Source organism: Heloderma suspectum, chromosome 2 (genome assembly GCF_057233095.1).
Source record: "Heloderma suspectum isolate Gila_16-S chromosome 2, 16-S_ref, whole genome shotgun sequence".
In the NCBI taxonomy this organism is placed as follows: domain Eukaryota; kingdom Metazoa; phylum Chordata; class Lepidosauria; order Squamata; family Helodermatidae; genus Heloderma; species Heloderma suspectum.
In genome coordinates, this window is record NC_139459.1 from 260,786,198 (window position 1) to 260,804,226 (window position 18,029).

Genomic DNA, 18,029 nt, shown 5'->3' on the forward strand with positions numbered 1-18,029 from the left:
CCAGCTTCTGTTATCTTGACAGCAGAAAAATACTAGTACCTGCTGTACTGTGCCTGTATTTTTTCACTGGGGGAAAATAGCAGTTTGCAGGCTGGGTGGAGGAGGATTGCTTTGTTGTTTTGCAAAGTCAAAGAGATCCAATCACAGATTTCTCGCATCAAATGTGTTGCAGCTCTCAATTGCCCTGTACAGACTTGGAGCTTTTATTATGCAATTGCCTTGCCTCATTCACAGAATTTTAAGGGGATGGGGGGCAGATGATGTCTTCTACTTGCAACCCCCCACGATTTTCCACCATATCTTCCTTTTTCTTCTTCTTTACACACACACAGAAAATCAGTGAAGGATGAAAAGATGGAATAGCTGCACAATGTTTTTTTATTGGTAGTGCTAGGAATTGTCTGTCTGGAAAAGGGATGTCCATCTCCAGAAAATCTGGCCCTTTGAGGCTTGCTGGATTTCCATGGTGCCCCAAGTTCAGCTTGCATTTGCAGCCAAGACACGGGTTTTTCCTGAAATCGGAGAACTTTTTTCGGTGGTGGACGTGGTGGGTGTTTACAGCTGCGATTTCCACAAATTTCTATTTATGAACATTTTTAAAAACCTGAAAAATCTGTGAGCTGGCCCAACTCGATGCAGATCAAGTCAGGCCAACTCGCAGGGAAATGAACCAAAGTCCAGGGGGCTGAGCTGATGAAAGCTCGGCCCCCTGGACGGATTCCTCCAACATTCCTAGTCTGGAAGCACCCTTGGTGTTCATTGGAAGGGAAAGAAACCAAGGAGAAATTGGTTATTGCTGCCAGTAGATGGCAGTGTGCTAACAGCTTGCTTTCTTGCTTTCATTTTTAATTTCACCTGCTGCTCAGGTCAATAGGCAGTACAGATTTGTAGCTTGAGTTTGACATACAATGCAAAATGCAGACTAATTCCTCTAAATCCATAACTTCAGTGTACAACATTAGAGCCAGGATTTCTCTTTTAGAGGTGAACTTTGAGCTAAGTTTATGAAGGACTGGAAATGTGCCCCTTCCTCCAGGGAAGCAGGGTGATGGGAGGGTTGCTTGTTTGGTTTTGCTGTTATTCCTACCAAACAAGAGATATTATTATGGAACCAAGTGCAGTGAAAAGTATCATCAATGTTTGGGACAACATTTTGTGAAAATGTGTTTCATAAAGCTTTATACAGAGAACTGAAAGGATGGATGTAAAAATACAAATCATCCTACATTTATGACTAGACTAACGACGTGCAGAATAATCATTACCCAGAAGTAAGAGAACACAGAATTCAATAACACTTTCTCACTGGCAAGTGTCTAGGATTTCAGCCTTAAAATATTTGAGACGGGAAACATTTCTATTTGAGCTTCCTAAAGAGGAGTAGCTGGAAAGGAAAGCCTTATTAGGCTGCCAACTATCCTTGGGCCAGCTGCGAAGACATCAGAGAAGCTATTAATCTGTTGATGTAATAAAATAAGCACATTGCAAAGTATTACCCCTTGGCACTTTTCCACGTCTCAGACATTTCTGACAGGTCATCCTTGCTCTTAGCTGCCATTGGGCAGCAAAAACCAAACCCTTCCATGTAATTTTAGGTCTGTTCCATATTTCCTGTTACTGTTTTGATCTCTCTCTCTCTCTCTCCCTCTCTCTCTCTCTCTCTCTCTCTCTGTGTGTGTGTGTGTATGTGAGAGAGAGAGAGAGAGAGAGAGAGAGAGAGAGAGAGAGAGGGATTCTACTTCATGGTGCAGGAGAGCGTATAGCCACCAATTCAGACAGGCATGGCTTGAAAAGTAAGCACAGCAGTGGCTCAGGGTTGGTAGGAACTCAGATTGTCACCTGTGGAGATCTGGGAGATGTTCTCACATACACATTCAGAAAATATATACTTAGTTCAAGGTTTTGGGTAGTATCCAACTGCACCTGAGCACTGTGCCCAAATTGCCATTTTTCTCCATTGCCCTAGCAAGTGGCTGGTTACATTGTACAAGTATTGGTTTATGCTAGCTCAATATCATTCGCACTAGCATTGGGGCACAGTTGGATACTACCCTTAACATGCACACAGAAACACATTAGGATTGATATGATTATTAATACTAACTTCTGGAAGGACTATGAAGTATGATTTGAAGGTTGAAGTCTCCATGTGGTAGAAGTTCAGGGGACATCTTCACATGTGGCTGACTTTCTCAGATCAACGTGCAGAAGGGCTTTCTGAAGTACCTGGTGATAAAAACAAGATTGCTGGCTACTAACTGACGTAATCTTGTTTGATTGAGTCGCTAGGAAGGCCAGCTTTAACCCGTAGCCTAAACTGCTCTAGGAGCATAATTGTAGGGTGGTTTAAAAAGACTTATAATAAATCATAATAAATAATGAGCCAAGTGTATCACAAGTCCAGAAGATCAGTTGATCCAGCCGACTGCAGCATGACTCCAGTCCTTAGTGTACTTGCACTGTTCTGCACAAGTAAATGTAGGCTGTGGGCCATGGGGAAATGGCAGTCACTGACCTGGTTTGCACAACATGAAGGTTGTTAATAAGCCACTGTGGCTTGTTAACCACCATGCGCATGCAGGTTGCAGGCCAGCTCAATTTACATACTCACCCTCGCCAGACACAGCTTGTTGTGACATCCGAACCCAGCAAGGGTGGTTGGTTGGGGTAGTTAACAAACCACCCAGCAACACTACAGCAGGCCATAGTTCACCAACTGGTCTTTTACAGCTTCTGTACTTGACTTCGTTTTAGCAAGTTGCTTTCAGCCAAAAGAAATGACATTTTAAAAAAATTCAAGCCAGACTGTTGTTTTCACTGTTGTGAGTTGGTTGGCTGGTCTGCTTTTGTATATTGGTGTGAAGAGTAAGAGTTTTATTTCTCTAGATGCTTAAATGAAAAGTTAAGGAAATTAAATGAGAAGTTTAAAAAAAAATAGTCACAGACAAGGACTTGATGTCCAAATAAGAGGTAATTCTGGGTTATACATCTTACAGCTGGAAATAGTTTACCTTTGGGGCAAAAGAATACATAACAGAGGTGATCATACTGTGAAAGTACATTATTCTTGTTAATGTGCCACTGGATTTATCTGGTAATGGATAACTACAGAGTGAAATAACTGATAGTTTGGTTACCTACTGCAAGTGAACTAGCGAATCCCAAACCCCACTTTAGGGCTCCGGGCATTGTGAGTGCTTAGGGTATACCAATGGGCCATTTTCCTTATGGGGAGTTGTCAAAGATATTCTTGAATTCTTATGTCAGCAGAGCACAGCACAGCACAGCACATTCTTAGGTCAACACTGTCTTCTACAGTTCCCTTGATAAAGACCAGTGTCAAAATGCATTGGGAATTCCATTGGTGCAGCAGCTCCTTTTTTGATTTTGGCATATATAAAGTTTCCTAGGGAGATAGCCAAATCCTCCCCACTGTGATGATTGCATAGAATACCATCTCTTATTTCCTTGGATTTGATGTTTCATACAATATATACACACAGAGTGTATACAGTGTAGGAGCTACACAATATACAGAATGTTGTCTATATGTATATGCGGGCCTGGCCATTTCATGCCCCCTGCAGGTACAGTTCAGTCTCCTGTACCATGATCCTGTATATTTTCCACTCTGGAGAGTTACTTTGTATTTCCTAATTTTGAGATTAGGGAACCAACCAGTTCTTCTAGTTCTCAATAGTCTGGTGGCAAGTGACATGACCCTCAAAATATGCATTGGCCTGGTAACCTTTTTCCAAATAGTTCTATCTGTTCCCATGTTGCTGATACACTCTCTTTTTTTGTATGAAGTATGCCCCCCCCCGTCCTATTAGTTTGAAAGGAAAATCAGCAAAAACAATATACAACATGTCTCTATGGAAAGATAAGCAGGGGCAAATTCAGCAGTAATAAAAGCCCTGTTCGTGTGACCATCCATGTGGAATTAACATGTGGAGGTAGACACTGGGGTTGCATCTGCTGGCCCCTCCTGACCTTCACCTGTTCACCTGCACCTAAGAACAGAGCCTATCTGTTGTACAGGCAACTCAGGGATCATTAGTGCAAATGAAGGGTTCCAGAACACACCGACATCCATGCAACGTGTATGAGCCCAGGCTCTGTTCTAGGGATGCATGAGAAATTCGTTTCAGCTCATTTTGACCAGAATTTAGCGAATGTGTACCTTCCAGACTCAAACGCAGGCCCGAACGCAATCTGTGGTAGAAGTCTGTACATTACCAAGCTTGTGACGTGATTCACGCAACAGCAAAAATGTGTTCCAAAATGTGTGCATTTTTTAAACGCACAAGAAAAATGCATACATTGCAAAAGTATGCACAAACACACTATAATCAATGGTTGAAAAATGCGTACATTTAAAAAAAAATGCACCATTGATGCATACATTTTTTTAAAAAATGTGCTGGAAAATACACACAATTTTTTGTGTGAAAAGAAATTTGATACAGACATGAGTCAGAATGAGCTTTGAGGTAGAGATTGGATAACCTCAAGAAGCTTGAGTTTTGCGGATTTGCACATCCCTACTCTGTTCATAGAATGAATGGTGGGCAGGGGGGAACATCAGGAGTATTCCCTTTCCCTCTTCATGAATTCATTCTATGTGGATGAATGCATGGACAGTTCTAAAGGCTTCAGTATTCAAGGAGATGGGGAAGTACAATGCCTCGGAAGAGGAACACAGTTAGACTTCTATCCTGAGGGAAGGTTTGTGTACTTTTAATGAGGTACAAGCTTTTCTATGACCTCCCCCAATAAATGGAACACAAAATAATATTATTATGAGTTTGGACCATCTCAACTACGGTGAAAGGGGCTATCATTGTGGTTTTATCTAAAGTGTTGCTTGATGAGGCCCAGAGATTTGATAAAAGAAACTTCATATTCCTTAATGATTGGATAGTCCTGATAGCCTGGAATCTCTAGCCTTTGGAAGGGGGCCCCTTTCAGCTGGAGAGAGAGGCAGAGAAAGTTTCATGTCCGTTTTGCAGACTGAATTTGGAGACAGAAAGAGAATTTCTAGCTGAGGTTAGATGAAACCGGGGTGTAGTCCTGAGGGCCTGAAACAGTGGATCTCTGGGAATCTGATGGAAGTGTCAGTGATTCTGCTGCTTGTAGTAGGAGCATCTACTTGCTTCCCATCTGCTCTGCTTGTGTACAAAGATTACAAAGTTGTTTTAAGCCTCTCGTGCTCTTTCATGCAAAGGAAACTAAAAGCTGTAGCACTGCCCCAGGGACTTCTCCCAAATCAGAGAAGTGGGAAGAACACAACAAAAAGATGGGATTTAGATTGGTGGCAGCTGGTTGAAAAACAAAACAAAAATGCTTGCTCATCTGAAGGCACACTCATTTGCTATCCAGAAGAAACAGAAATGCAGAACAATAATAAGACCGTATGCAGTTTGAACATCAACTTGTTTACCAAAGATCTCAATCTTGCTAGAATGCACATATCTAGTGGCTGAAAAGGATATTAAGTAAAGCTATCTTTAATTACTTTAAAGCTCCTAATAGAAGTATACCTGTTAAGCTGTTGCAGCAAAAAGGAAATAAAGACCTGGGGCCGATCTACATTGTACCCGCCATCGCAATGAATTCAGTGTCCCGTCAGGTTAAACGCTCTTGCATTAAAACATGATTATTCACACTCATCCATTTTCCCTGCAGTGCTTCATTGAATGCGCGAGCTCAGTTCACACTCGAGCGCTGTGCTGTTTTCCTGCACGCGCTTGTCTGATCTCGGATGCTAAGTGGGGTCGGCCCCGGTCAGTAGGTGGATGGGCGACCGCCTGGGAATCAGTCTTCCTGCACTGAGCATGGGGTTGTTGTATCCCCTCAAATGAGACTAAGTTTTACCCCCTCCTATCCCCCGCTTCGGATGTTTTTTTAAAAATTAAGGCTTTATCCTTGAAGAATCGGGGCTTCTCCGCGATGTTTTTTTTTCTAATTCAGGCATGAGCATGCCTGAATTAGGAAAAAAAAAACATCGCGGAGAAGCCCCAATTCTTCAAGGATAACGCCTTAATGAAAAAAACAACATCCGGAGCGGGGGATAGGAGGGGGTAAAACTTAGTCTCATTTGAAGGGATAGAACAACCCCCTGCTCAGTGCAGGAAGACTGATTCCCAGGCGGTCGCCCATCCACCTATTGGCCGGGGCGACCCCGCTTAGCTTCCGAGATCAGACAAGCATGCACACATCCAGCCCTTTGCTGAGGAAATGGGGGCTGCTGAGGAAGCTATGTGATTGGTAGCTGGAAGAAGACATGGGGCCGTTGAGAGCTGTAATTGCACAGGAGGGAAATACAAACACCGCTGCATATGGACAGGTGGGGGAGGGGACTACAACCGGTTATGGTAGCGAAGGCGGAAAATCAGAGCACATTAAGGGGAAATACCAGGATATTAGGGTATTGAAAGCAGGAACACGGAAATGGGAAATTCCGGTTCCAATTCAAGGCAGCTACTGCGTAGTGTGAAAGGCGGGCGGTGAAACTTCATTGGAAGCGAAAAAAGGCGGTAAGTGTAGATCCAGCCCTGTTGTCAAGTAAAATCTAATTTATTGTTGTGCAACTTTTCATATCCAAGTGTCTACAGCTATTGGAAACATCTGTCTCCATATCTATAAAAAAAAATTGAAGTGAGTAGTTACGCACCTAGGGTTGTATCCAATGGTGGTGTTCCACCAGTGTGAGGGAACCACAAGAGGAACATATTTTCCCCTCCCCCTGCAGCCCCCCACTCCCCCCAAACTTGCTCCAGAGGGTTGGGGGCAAATCTGTGGCATGTGGGGGGAGGGGCCTGCAGGGGAGAGAAGAGGGCAGGGAAGTCCTGTTATACAAGCAGACATTTTGTTGCACAGATTTCCACTTGCACAAGGGTTGGATCCAACCCCTAATTACCAACTTTTAATAACCAAAACCCCAAAATTATTTACAGTACATACATGCCATTCATATAAACATACTTTTCAATCATTGTAGAATTAAATTGACATTTCAACTGATATTCTGAGAATCAAGGAGTAGCAACAGTTATGAATTGTAAAATGCTCTCTGTTTCATTAAAGTTAGTGGGTTGGAACCAGACTTAGTTAGTTGTCCTTAGGTGCCACAGAAATCACTGGGTCATGGCTAACTTTTCACATTGTTTACAATGGGACTGAAGTGCAACTAACTTAGCATGGATCCAACCCATTGTTTTTTAACCAACATTCTCTTAATGAAACCTCTTTCTTCAGATCCATTTGGCCAATCCATTCCCATGAGGGCACTTCCATGAGGACACTTGACAGCTTGCCAAGATCTCTTAAACACAGGTTTCCTCATTGTTTAGCACCACCTTCATCCTAAGGATTAATCTCTGAGGAACTGAGATAATTGTGATGATAAACTATCAAAGTAAATATCTTTCAGAGCTAATTTAGCCCCTTTACCTCCTTTGCGAGAGCCAAATAACTCCCAGCTCAGCCTTGAACAAAGGACAGCTGTCTTATCACAGACGCTGAAGTTTGTATTATGCCCACTCCCCGGCTCAGTCAATCCACCTCATAGTCCTGTTAACTCCTCAGTCTTTCAAGAAACAATGCTTGCCCACCTGTTTGTCTGGGCAAGCATTGTTTCTTGAAAGGACTCCTTGCCTTTTTTCCTGCCCCCTTCCTCCCATCTATCCTGTCAGTTATATCTCATCCTCTGGGACTTGGGACCACTGACTGGACATGACAGCCATCCCCTGCCTCCTCTTGGGATGCTGTAATGGTCTTCTGGTGAACTAACATGCCTAGCAGAGTTTCAACCCATGCACAACCTCTCACAACTGTTTTTAAAATCTATTTTTCATTGCCCCCACCCCCGCCCCAATATTGCTGGCCACCCCATGTACTTGTACTCTGTCAGGCCAGGCCAGTTTCCACATCTACAGTTTCACTTTTTTGTTACAGATCAAACACAGCCACACACTGACACACACAAACAGTATTGATTAGAAGCAGATCCAGAAATAAATTATCTTTTAAAATTCCATTGGGAACATACCAGGACAACGTTGCACCCTTTGGCTCTTGTGGCACTGTTCCTTTAAGCTCTGTGAGTATGATGTCATACTTTGAAGGCACTTTTGAGAGAGAGAGTGACAGGTTGGAATCAGAGTTGTTTCAGTTTTGAGTTTGCTGAAAGTTGTCAAAGAAACAAACTGCTGCTCTGCAGTCACTCTGGGACACTGTGGGATGTGGAAAAAAACAGACTGAAAGAGGCATATTCAGATCCTCTTCTGTTGTTTGCTTGGTGCTGAAGGAGCTGAATGTGAACAGCCAGCTGCTCAAGAATAAAATTGAACAGGACTGCTTAAAAAATAATAATATGAGCAGCCTTCAGATGGATGATTTTGTAGCTGGATGGGTAGGAGGTAAGTGACCCTTGTGGGGTAGTGTGAAAAGGCAGCAGAAGAGTATTATAAAAGGGGCACCGATTTAGCTGAATACTGATTGACTCTGATCTTAACTGAGGGCACACATGACATTCTATGCATTTCTTGCCCATTTGTGTGTTCCCTATGTGTAATACATCCCATTTTTGAAGAAGCAGTAATTGCAGCCTCATGAAGTTGAATCTGCTTTTTATGAATTAGACAGCCCTGTGTATGTCAGAAGTTCAATGCCCATAGCTAACAGGTGGTTTTTTAAAAAAGTATTAAGTCTGGATGAAAATTGCTCAGATTATTCTATCGTTTTGCTCATGTCTCTGAAACAAATGATGCCATGATTCAATAAAGATTTTCAAAGGTCAATTTAGCTGTGGAGACAGACCCTGGTGTTTAGACAGCTGGGACATTAGAGTGGCCAGTCAAAATGCTTGATTCAGCCACTCCTTTCGTGAACTCTGGTTCTGACTAGAGTTCATGGTACTCTGTCAGATAATTATACCTGATAAGAAAATATGGACAATTGCCAGTATTTTCAATCCATTTTACTCCCTGCCCCCTGTGTACAGACAAACAGTCCTTTTTGTATTCCTCTTCTCATTGGGTTTGATGCAGATATCTGTGAGCAGAGATCCGCTCACAGAACAGGGCACTCAAACTTCCTACAAGTGGGAAGGCGGAGATTTTTATGCCCCTTTCTTCTTCCATCTGCAGTCCCCTCCACCTCCCAAAATCTGCTCTGGAGGTTTGGAGAACCCTCTGGAACAGTGTGGGAGGTGGCACAAGGTGGGTGTAAGGGGAAGGGGGAATCGGTGAAAATTGCCTCCCCTGTTCTGTCAGTAGGGACTTCCACTGGGTTGAAGCCCCCTCTACAAATGGAATGGGCTCTTCCATGAATAGAAGGACTCCTTTCACAAATGAGGGGGTTCCATTGAATCCAACCCATTTTCCTTTGCGGAACTCCCACTAAATTCCCATAGCCAGGGTTTGCACCCAATTGGACAGCAAGGGTTCAGGAGGACACACTGAATGCATGCATGAACAGAACATTTAAAAGTGGATCTGTGGTGGTGACAGAGCTACGCTGTGTAGGAGAGGGTACAAATTCTGCAGACTGCCAAGACGTTTCTGGTGGCCCACCGGACTGCCCTGTTTTTCTGCCGCCGAAAAAATTGTGGCGGGGTGCCTGGGGTTTCCCTTACTAGTGCCAGAAGAGATCGGAGAGATAAGGGAAGGGTTTGTGAGCCCTAGCACATTAACTCCTTCCTTATCTCCCATCAAAGATAAGGGTGTATCTGTGTAGGTACGTATGTTTGTGTTTGTGTTCACGTTTGTGTACCCAAATGCATGCATGGGCATATGTGTGTGTGCATGTGTGCACATGTACAGCCTCCCTGGTGCCACTGAATGTGGCCCTCGGGGCCAAAACATTTGCACAGCCCTGCTGCATAATGATGGGTGAACTCTCCTCCTCAGTTCCGTATTAGCTCAGTTCAGTATTTATACGCTTTCTCAGCAACTATTTCCAAAAACCTCATGCATTTTCTGAGAACGTACACTAACAGTGCCATACATGCCATGAGATGACATTGTGGTATCAGATGCTGACATTTTTTGGCATACATCTGGGCTTCCATGAGCACTGAAAGACAATTTGATGGAGATTTGGGAAACAGGGGCCATCCAAATGAAAACACTCCAAGCCTACACTCACAGGTACAGCAATCTCGCTGAAAACTTAATTTCTCATTGAAAAGTTAATTTCTGTTATTTTCTTACTGTAGGAATTTTCACACAAATAATTACTTCACTTTAATTTAACTCTTAATTTTGCTGTTAATTTCAGTGGTTGCGATTAAGATGAAGGGCATGAGGAATCAGAAAAATGGGTTTTCTTTTCTTAAATCAGCCATGACCAACTGTAGCGTGTCACGCGAACAGCCTGCCTGTCAGACAATTACAGATTGTTCATTTTTGAAAATATAAAATCTGGCAGTTAACTCAAAATCGTCTCCATCCAGGGTGAACCAGACAGGTTCCTTGGTTGGGGGAAAACAGAAGTAGGGATCTGTATATTAACAAAACTGGAGATAAATTTAGATGCTGTGCTAGGTAAAAACAAGTTTAAAAAAAGCCAAATTGGGTAGTTTTACCTAGTCATCAGCGGGGATAAAGCCTCAGAGAATAAAGTCCCAGTTTAGATAGTATAAAATCTTTTTTTGTAACGTGTTCGTAATTTTTTTTTTTCCTTTATGAAAGAAAAAAGGCAGGAATCATCTTCACATTAAAGCCTAATAGTATTTCTGAATTGGATCAATCCAAATTGAAAAGTTCATGGGACATACTTTTATGTCCCTGTGGGGATTATCAGCTGGCCAATACCAGAGCCAGTCTCCTTGGTATTACCTCCTGAGAGGACACATTTCAGGACCATCAGTCTTGCCAGGGGATTCTTCTGGTTACATGTCTGGTGGCTGCCTCAGGAATTATACTGGTTGTTTACTCTGCAAAGCTGTAACAAGTCAAGGTAATTAATGCTGAGGAAAATGTAAATGACCCACCACCTTTACAGTATGCAGAGTGATGATTTACTGGCAGCAAGTGTTAGTAACTCACATTACCAAATATAAACCTCTCCTTTTGCACTACGTGATAGAGAGGAGTTCGTTTGCCTTGCACGTTATCTTTCTTAGCATATGCACAGCATGCATACCATGCTAAAAAGATAATGTAAGAAGAGGTACTTGGGCTCACTGGATTGATGGTCTCTATAAAGCAGGTTTTGGCTTCTATGTGGCTGAACACCTAAGGAAGGAATGCAGTTTCTATACTTAATTCAATTAATTTGTTGAAAACCATAAGCCTTCATAAAAAGGTTCTAAGGCTTATGGGATTAATCACTTGATGTTTAGCAAATACTAATTTGACAAGCACCTCAAATTAAGTAGAAAAGGTCATAATAACTTTGAGACCCATCAAATACCATTGCACTATATTCTGGCAATATCGGGGAATAACATTTGTTGTTGTGGTTCAATCGTTAAGTCGTGTCTGACTCTTCGTGACCCCATGGACCATAGCACTCCAGGCCTTCCTGTCCTCCGCTCTCTCCTGGAGTGTGCTCAAGTCCATATTCATTGCATCGGTGATGCTATCTAGCCATCTCATCCTCTGCCGTCCCCTTCTCCTTTTGCCTTCAATCCTTCCCAGCATCAGGGTCTTTTCCAGTGGCATAGGAATATTTGCATGACTGAAGGACACATCTGCTTGCATGGGAGCGTCCCTGATTTTTTTTTTTTACTTCCTCCTTCATCTGCAACCCCCAGTGGACCATCTACCACCATGTGGGGGTTCCCCGACCCTCAGGATCAGCTTATGGGGGACACAGGAGGAAAAGGAGCAGTCTGGTACTCTGCTTGAAGTTCTTACGATCCAGCCTATAGTCAACAAGGCAGTGTTTACTGCTGGACTGAAGAAGATTAGGTTGGATGGATTTTGCCAGAATACCATCAGCAATATCATGAGAGTATAGAACTGCTCACAAGGAGGAGGGCAGCATTTCTCTCAGACCCATCCTCCTGCACTGGCTTACTAATGGGAGCCTGGCAAAGGCCGTGCAGTATGGCCTTAAAAGGGGTTTATTTGCACATTGGAAGAGAATGCAAAAGAACCATGGGAGCTGGGTTAGGGAATTTGCTCTAGAAAACAGGATCTGAGATGTCTGGGAGGAGAGTCAGCTTTTTACAGAAAGATCGGCCTGAGGAAAGCCTGAACTACCACCTCATAACTAAATCAACCCTGGGGAGCAAAGGGGAATGTTGTTGGAAGCTTTAGACGGGACTGAGAGCTTCTTTCTAGTTACTGGCCAAAATGAGAGATAGTTATTGATAGGGGACTGAGAAGTGCATTACTCTTCAGGGAAGACTCAGTGCCAAAATAGACAGTACTTTAAATGTGCATCTAGCAGCTGTGCCTTGCCTTCTTTTTATCTTTATTCTAGAGTAGGTGCAGGGCCCCCGATCTAGATCTTAAAAGCCACCCCCGCCCACCCCCCACATAATCCCAGTCCAGCACAGGGCCCCTATGCCTGAGTTAGAGTAAAAATGGGGGGGGGGGAAGACACACATGTAAAGCATTGTCTGTTTTGGCCCTAAGTGTGACAGCAGTGGAAGCTGGGCACACTACCTGATGACAGAAGGCAGCAGGGACATAACAGTTCAAGTGGAACTGGTGCTTTGCTTAACTACAGGCTGAAATGTTAATCCTAAAGCAGTTTTAAAGCCCCAGATTGCGATCCCAGGCTGTGCCCTAACCTGGATTGCTGCAGTTGCTTGTTGTTCAGTCGTTAAGTCGTGTCCGACTCTTCGTGACCCCATGGACCATAGGACGCCTCTCTCGGAGTGTGCTCAAGTTCATATTCATTGCATTGGTGTTGCTATCTAGCCATCTCAGCCTCTGCCATCCCCTTCTCCTTTTGCCTTCAATCTTTCCCAGCATCAGGGCCTTTTCCAGGGAGTTTTCTCTTCGCATTTGGTGGCCAAAATATTTGCGCTTCAGCTTCAGTATCTGTCCTTCTAGGGATGTACGAAAGTCACTTACCGTTTCGTGGATCTGCTTCGCGGTGTGGGGGGGGAGGCGCTCCGTCCCTCCCCCCGGAATCCTGCCCGGCTGGCTCCGCCCCGTGGGGATTCTGCGGAGCCGCTGGCCGGCTCTGCCAGCATTCAGACATCCGGCCACTGGGCAGCAGGGACGCAAATGGCAGGGGCCATAGACGCCGCCGTTTGCATCCCTGTACTTAACCGTGATAGGCTACATAAATATTTACATAGACTATCACGGCAAAGTAAAAAAAAATGCGTGCGCAAATGGCGGCGGCTACGGCGGCCGCCATTTGCGTTCGCTATTTTTCACCGTTCTAGCCTACGTAAATATTTACGTAGGCTAGAACGGCTAAAAATAGCGAACTCAAATGGCAGCCGCCGTAGCCGCCATTTGCGTACGCTGCACCCAGCTGTGGCCAGCCAGGAGACCAGCCGCCCCCACCGCCACCACTGCCCCAGCCGCCGCCGCAACTGCCGCCCCCGCCTCACCTTCCACCACCTGCCGCCTCACCTGCCGCCCCCGCCCCTTCCGCCGCCACCACACCTTCTGCCGCCCTCGCCACACCTTCCACCGCCGCCCCCCCCACCGCCACATCCGCCCCAGGTAAGTGCCGTCCTGGGGGGTTCTGTAGGGCGGGCGGGGGGGCAGGAGGCTGTTCCGCCACGGATTCCGGGGAAGCGAATGCCAGTGCATTCCGCCTCACTGGAATCCGTGGTGGAATTCTCCGCCATCCCTATGTCCTTCCAATGAGCAGTCAGGGTTGATTTCCTTTAGGATGGACTGATTTGACCTCCTTGCAGTCCAGGGGACTCATAAGAGTCTTCTCCAGCACCACAGTTCGAAAGCATTGATTCTTCAGCGCTCAGCCTTCCTTATAGTCCAGCTCTCACAGCCATATGTTACTACTGGGAAAACCATAGCTTTGATTATGCAGACCTTTGTCGACAAGGTGATGTCTCTGCTTCTTACTATGCTGTCTAGGTTTACCATAGTTTTCCTCCCAAGGAGCAAGCGTCTTTTAATTTCATGGCTACAGTCACTGTCTGCGGTGATCTTGGAGGCCAAGAAAATAAAATCTGTCACTGCTTCCATTTCTTCCCCTTCTATATGCCAGGAAGGGATGGGGCCAGATGCCATGATCTTAGTTTTTTTTATGTTGAGTTTCAAACCAGCTTTTGCACTCTCCGCTTTCACCCTCCACAGGAGGCTCTTTAGATCTTCTTCGCTTTCTGCCATTAGGGTGGTATCGTCTGTGTATCTGAGTTGTTGATAATTCTCCCGGCAATCTTAATTCTGACCTGTGATTCATCCAACCCAGCATTTCTCATGATGTACTCTGCGTATAAGTTAAATAAGCAGGGCAACAATATGCAGCCTTGTCGTACTCCTTTCCCAATTTTGAACCAATCGGTTTTTCCATGTCTGGTTCTTACTGTTGCTTCTTGACCCTCGTACACGTTTCTCAGGAGACAGGTAAGGTGGTCTGGTACTCCCATCTCTTTCAGAATTTGCCACAGTTTGTTGTGATCCACACAATCAAAGGCTTTAGCATAGTTAATGAAGCAGAAATAGACGTTTTTCTGGAATTCTCTTGCTTTCTCCATGGTCCAGCGAATGTTGGTGATTTGATCTCTAGTTCCTCTGCCTCTTCGAAACCCAGCTTGTACTTCCGGTAGTTCTCGGTTCACATACTGCTGAAGCCTACCTTGTCGGATTTTGAGCATAACCTTGCTGGTATGTGAAATGAGCGCAATTGTATGGTAGTTTGAACAGTCTTTGGCGTTGCCCTTCTTTGGAATTGGAATGTAAACTGACCTTTTCCAGTCTTGTGACCACTGCTGAGTGTTCCAAATTTGTTGGCATCTTGAGTGCAGCACTTTAACAGCATCATCTTTTAGGATCTTAAATAGCTCAGCTGGAATACTTTCATCTCCGCTAGCTTTGTTGTTACTAATGCTTCCTAAGGCCCACTTGACTTCACTCTCTAGGATGTCTGGCTCAAGTTCAGTGACCGCACTATCATGGCTATCAGGGACATTAAGATCTTTCCTGTATAGTTCTTCTGTATATTCTTTCCACCTCTTCTTAATCTCATCTGCTTCTGTTAGGTCCCTGCCTTCTTTGTCCTTTATCATGCCCATCTTTGCACAAAAATTCTCGCCACAACAAGGCAGTGATCCATGAAGGGGCTTACTTGCCAGCAAAAAAGCAGACCCAGGGATGAAATGCATTGTCGTTCACTATTCTACTGTTTTTCTCTTTTCCTTGTTGTACTGAAATAAATATACGGCTGATATTATACGCCCCTGGTTTCTGAATGGTATTGCAGTCAAAACTGTCAAAATGTTCCCCGATTTGGGGGGAAGGGGGGGGCAAGACAATTGGGAAAACCCTCTTGCAAACACAGTGAACAACTACATCTTTGCTCAAAGACTTTGCTCCTGGATAACGATAATCAGGAAGCAAAATAAATATTGCTGAATCACCTGACAAAAACAGCCAGTGGCATAAGCTGCCTTCTGAACTGTGAATAGGCCGTTCTAACAGTAAAACAAGGCAAAGTCAAGCTTGTTAGGTCTCTGTCTGATAGATTCAAAAGTGGCTTTAAAATCTACAAAGTCTGTGAACAACTTTGTATTCTAATATTAACATACTGATGGATTAAACGGGTAAGGACAAAACAGTTACCTAATGTCAATGAGGCATCCTCAAAGCCAGCTTGTTCTTCGTCAGTTATATCATATATCATGAACCATCCTTCCATCTTACAAAGGAATAGTTTCACAATAGCTTGGCGATGACCTTGATCGAGTTAACTGGTTTGTAATTGGTAGGCATTGCATGTGCCTAAATCTGGATACAACCCAATGTGTTTGGCAATCATGAAGCAGTATTTGATTGATAATTCTAGTTCCAGTTGGAACAGACCCATCACAGAGAGATGTGTCCAGATTGTGTTTCTTCTTCTTCTTCTTCTTCTCCTTCTCCTTCTTCTTCTTCTTGGAATTCTAAAGGAAACTTACAGTTCTGAAATGTTTGTCTTCTTATTTTATAAATGAGTAATTATGATTGTAAACCACCCTGAGGACATCTGCAAATTGGGTAGTATGTAAATTTAAATAAATAAATAAATGGGCCCTATTTTCTTAAAAATTGAATCAATGTGTTTATGTTCCATCACAATAGGATAACAATGAATGATGTTAACTGAACCAAACAATTTGGTAACAATTAATAACCACCACACTATTGTACTTAAAAGCCTCCCCAGGGACAAAATCCTCTCCTGGAACCTTACGATGTGGAAGATGATGAATTTAATATTTAGCATCTGAATGAGAAATGGGTGGGCAGAACTTGTAGCCCTCCTGGGTTTTCCAATCACTTCTTCAATGGCATCTGGACCCCTCTAAAATTCTATGAACAAGGCAGTGTAATTGCACAATAAAAGACTCATCTGGAAACACCCCAGGTTTCCAACAATTATTTGCATTCATTGGCCATGTTCACACATAATGCTAAGCCAGGATTTAGTATTATTTGCACAAACTTCTCTCAGCCCAAGTGAAGCCTCAGGTTCATGATTCCTTCCCCTCCTCCGCCTGCATGATTGGAAGGAGGGGAAAAAAACTGATTCAGTTTCACTTTTTCTAATTCATGGCATGTATGAAACAGGACTCATGGTTTAACACAAATACTATTTTCACCTTCCCCAACCTGGCGCCCTCCAGATGTGTTGGACTACAACTCCCATAATCCCCAGCCAGCTTGTAGTCCAACACATCTGGAGGGTGCTAGGTTGGGGAAAGCTGCACTAGTTTGCTAAACAAGCTAGCAAAACAATCCAGGGTTTGTTGTTGGCTTGTTTAGCTATTGACAAGAATTTGAGTTAAACCATGATTCCTGGTTCATATGTGACAACCAGCCAAGAATTGAGGAAAGTGAAACCGAATAATAGTTTATTTCTCCTCCCAGCTGCATGGGAGGGGAATCTGCAAGCTCAAAGCTTTTCTAAGGCTCACAGAGGCTCATGTATAGGAGACTGAATCCTGGCTTACTGTTACATGTGAAGCCCTCTTGGTCACAATTTAGGCAAAGATTCTTCAAGCAACAGGATGCAAAAAATCAGTTTTACGGTTCTACATTTAAATGTGCCTTGATTAAAAGCTGTAGAAAATTTTACAGAGGATATTTTGTAGATCACATTTAGCCAGGAAACTGTGGGGTTATTAGCTAGGCATTGAAGCCATTCTCCTTCAGTATGCTAATGGGCTCTAGCACCCAGTTTGGGAATTACTGCATTAGGCAAACAGAAGTCTTTGCCTATTTGCACTGACTTCAGGAAATCACCTTCTGACTGTCTGTAGCTTGCCTCTAAATTTCAGGGTCTGGCCCTTTGGAGACATAAAAATGCTATCCTGAGATGTTTGCATGAACTTTAGTGGGGTTTGCTTTTGTCCCCTTTCCAGGCTACATTTCTCTGCCTCCGTCACGATTGTTGCACTATAGGGTGCTGTTGCACTCATGTCCTGCTTGTGGGTTTCCCATGGGCAGCTGGTTGGCCATTGGGTGAACAAAATGCTGGACTAGATGGATCCTTGGTCTGATCCAGCAGGGCTCTTCTTATGTTCTTAGTTACTTGCACTTTAGGAAGCAAAGTCAAGAAGAAATCTGACATATAGCCCAGATATGACCCCATCTGCAGGAAAGAAAATCCAAGATGATGTCTTCTGTTTACACATTTTTGTAAACAACACAAAAATAAGACACACACATACCTCAGTAATCTCCAAGCCTTATTTTTGTGAGCATGGCCTGGGAACTTTCATGGAAGCTCCGTCAGGAATGATGGAAAGCCAAGACTATTTGAGAACACTTTCCCTTGATATCCTTGGCCTAGATCAAGGTTGGGGAATGTGGTGCCGTACAGCTGTTGTTGTCTACAACTCCCATCATCCCTGACTGTTGACCATGCTAGCTGTGGCTGAT

General features: G+C 43.9%; 1 protein-coding gene across 4 annotated transcripts in view; it reads left to right on the forward strand.

Annotated features, from left to right (window-relative positions):
- The first annotated feature begins 8,188 nt into the window (after positions 1–8,188).
- The window catches only part of SLC25A48 (solute carrier family 25 member 48), a 71,393-nt gene continuing 61,552 nt past the window's right edge, over positions 8,189–18,029 (forward strand). For 3 of the 4 annotated variants that reach the window (XM_084838993.1, XM_084838994.1, XM_084838995.1), the window contains exon 1: positions 8,189–8,423. In XM_084838993.1, the coding sequence (XP_084695119.1) occupies positions 8,378–8,423 (46 nt within the window). In that variant the 5' untranslated portion in view covers positions 8,189–8,377. Of the gene's footprint in view, positions 10,155–18,029 lie in introns of all 4 variants that reach the window. The other variant, XM_084838996.1, reaches the window with a different exon arrangement.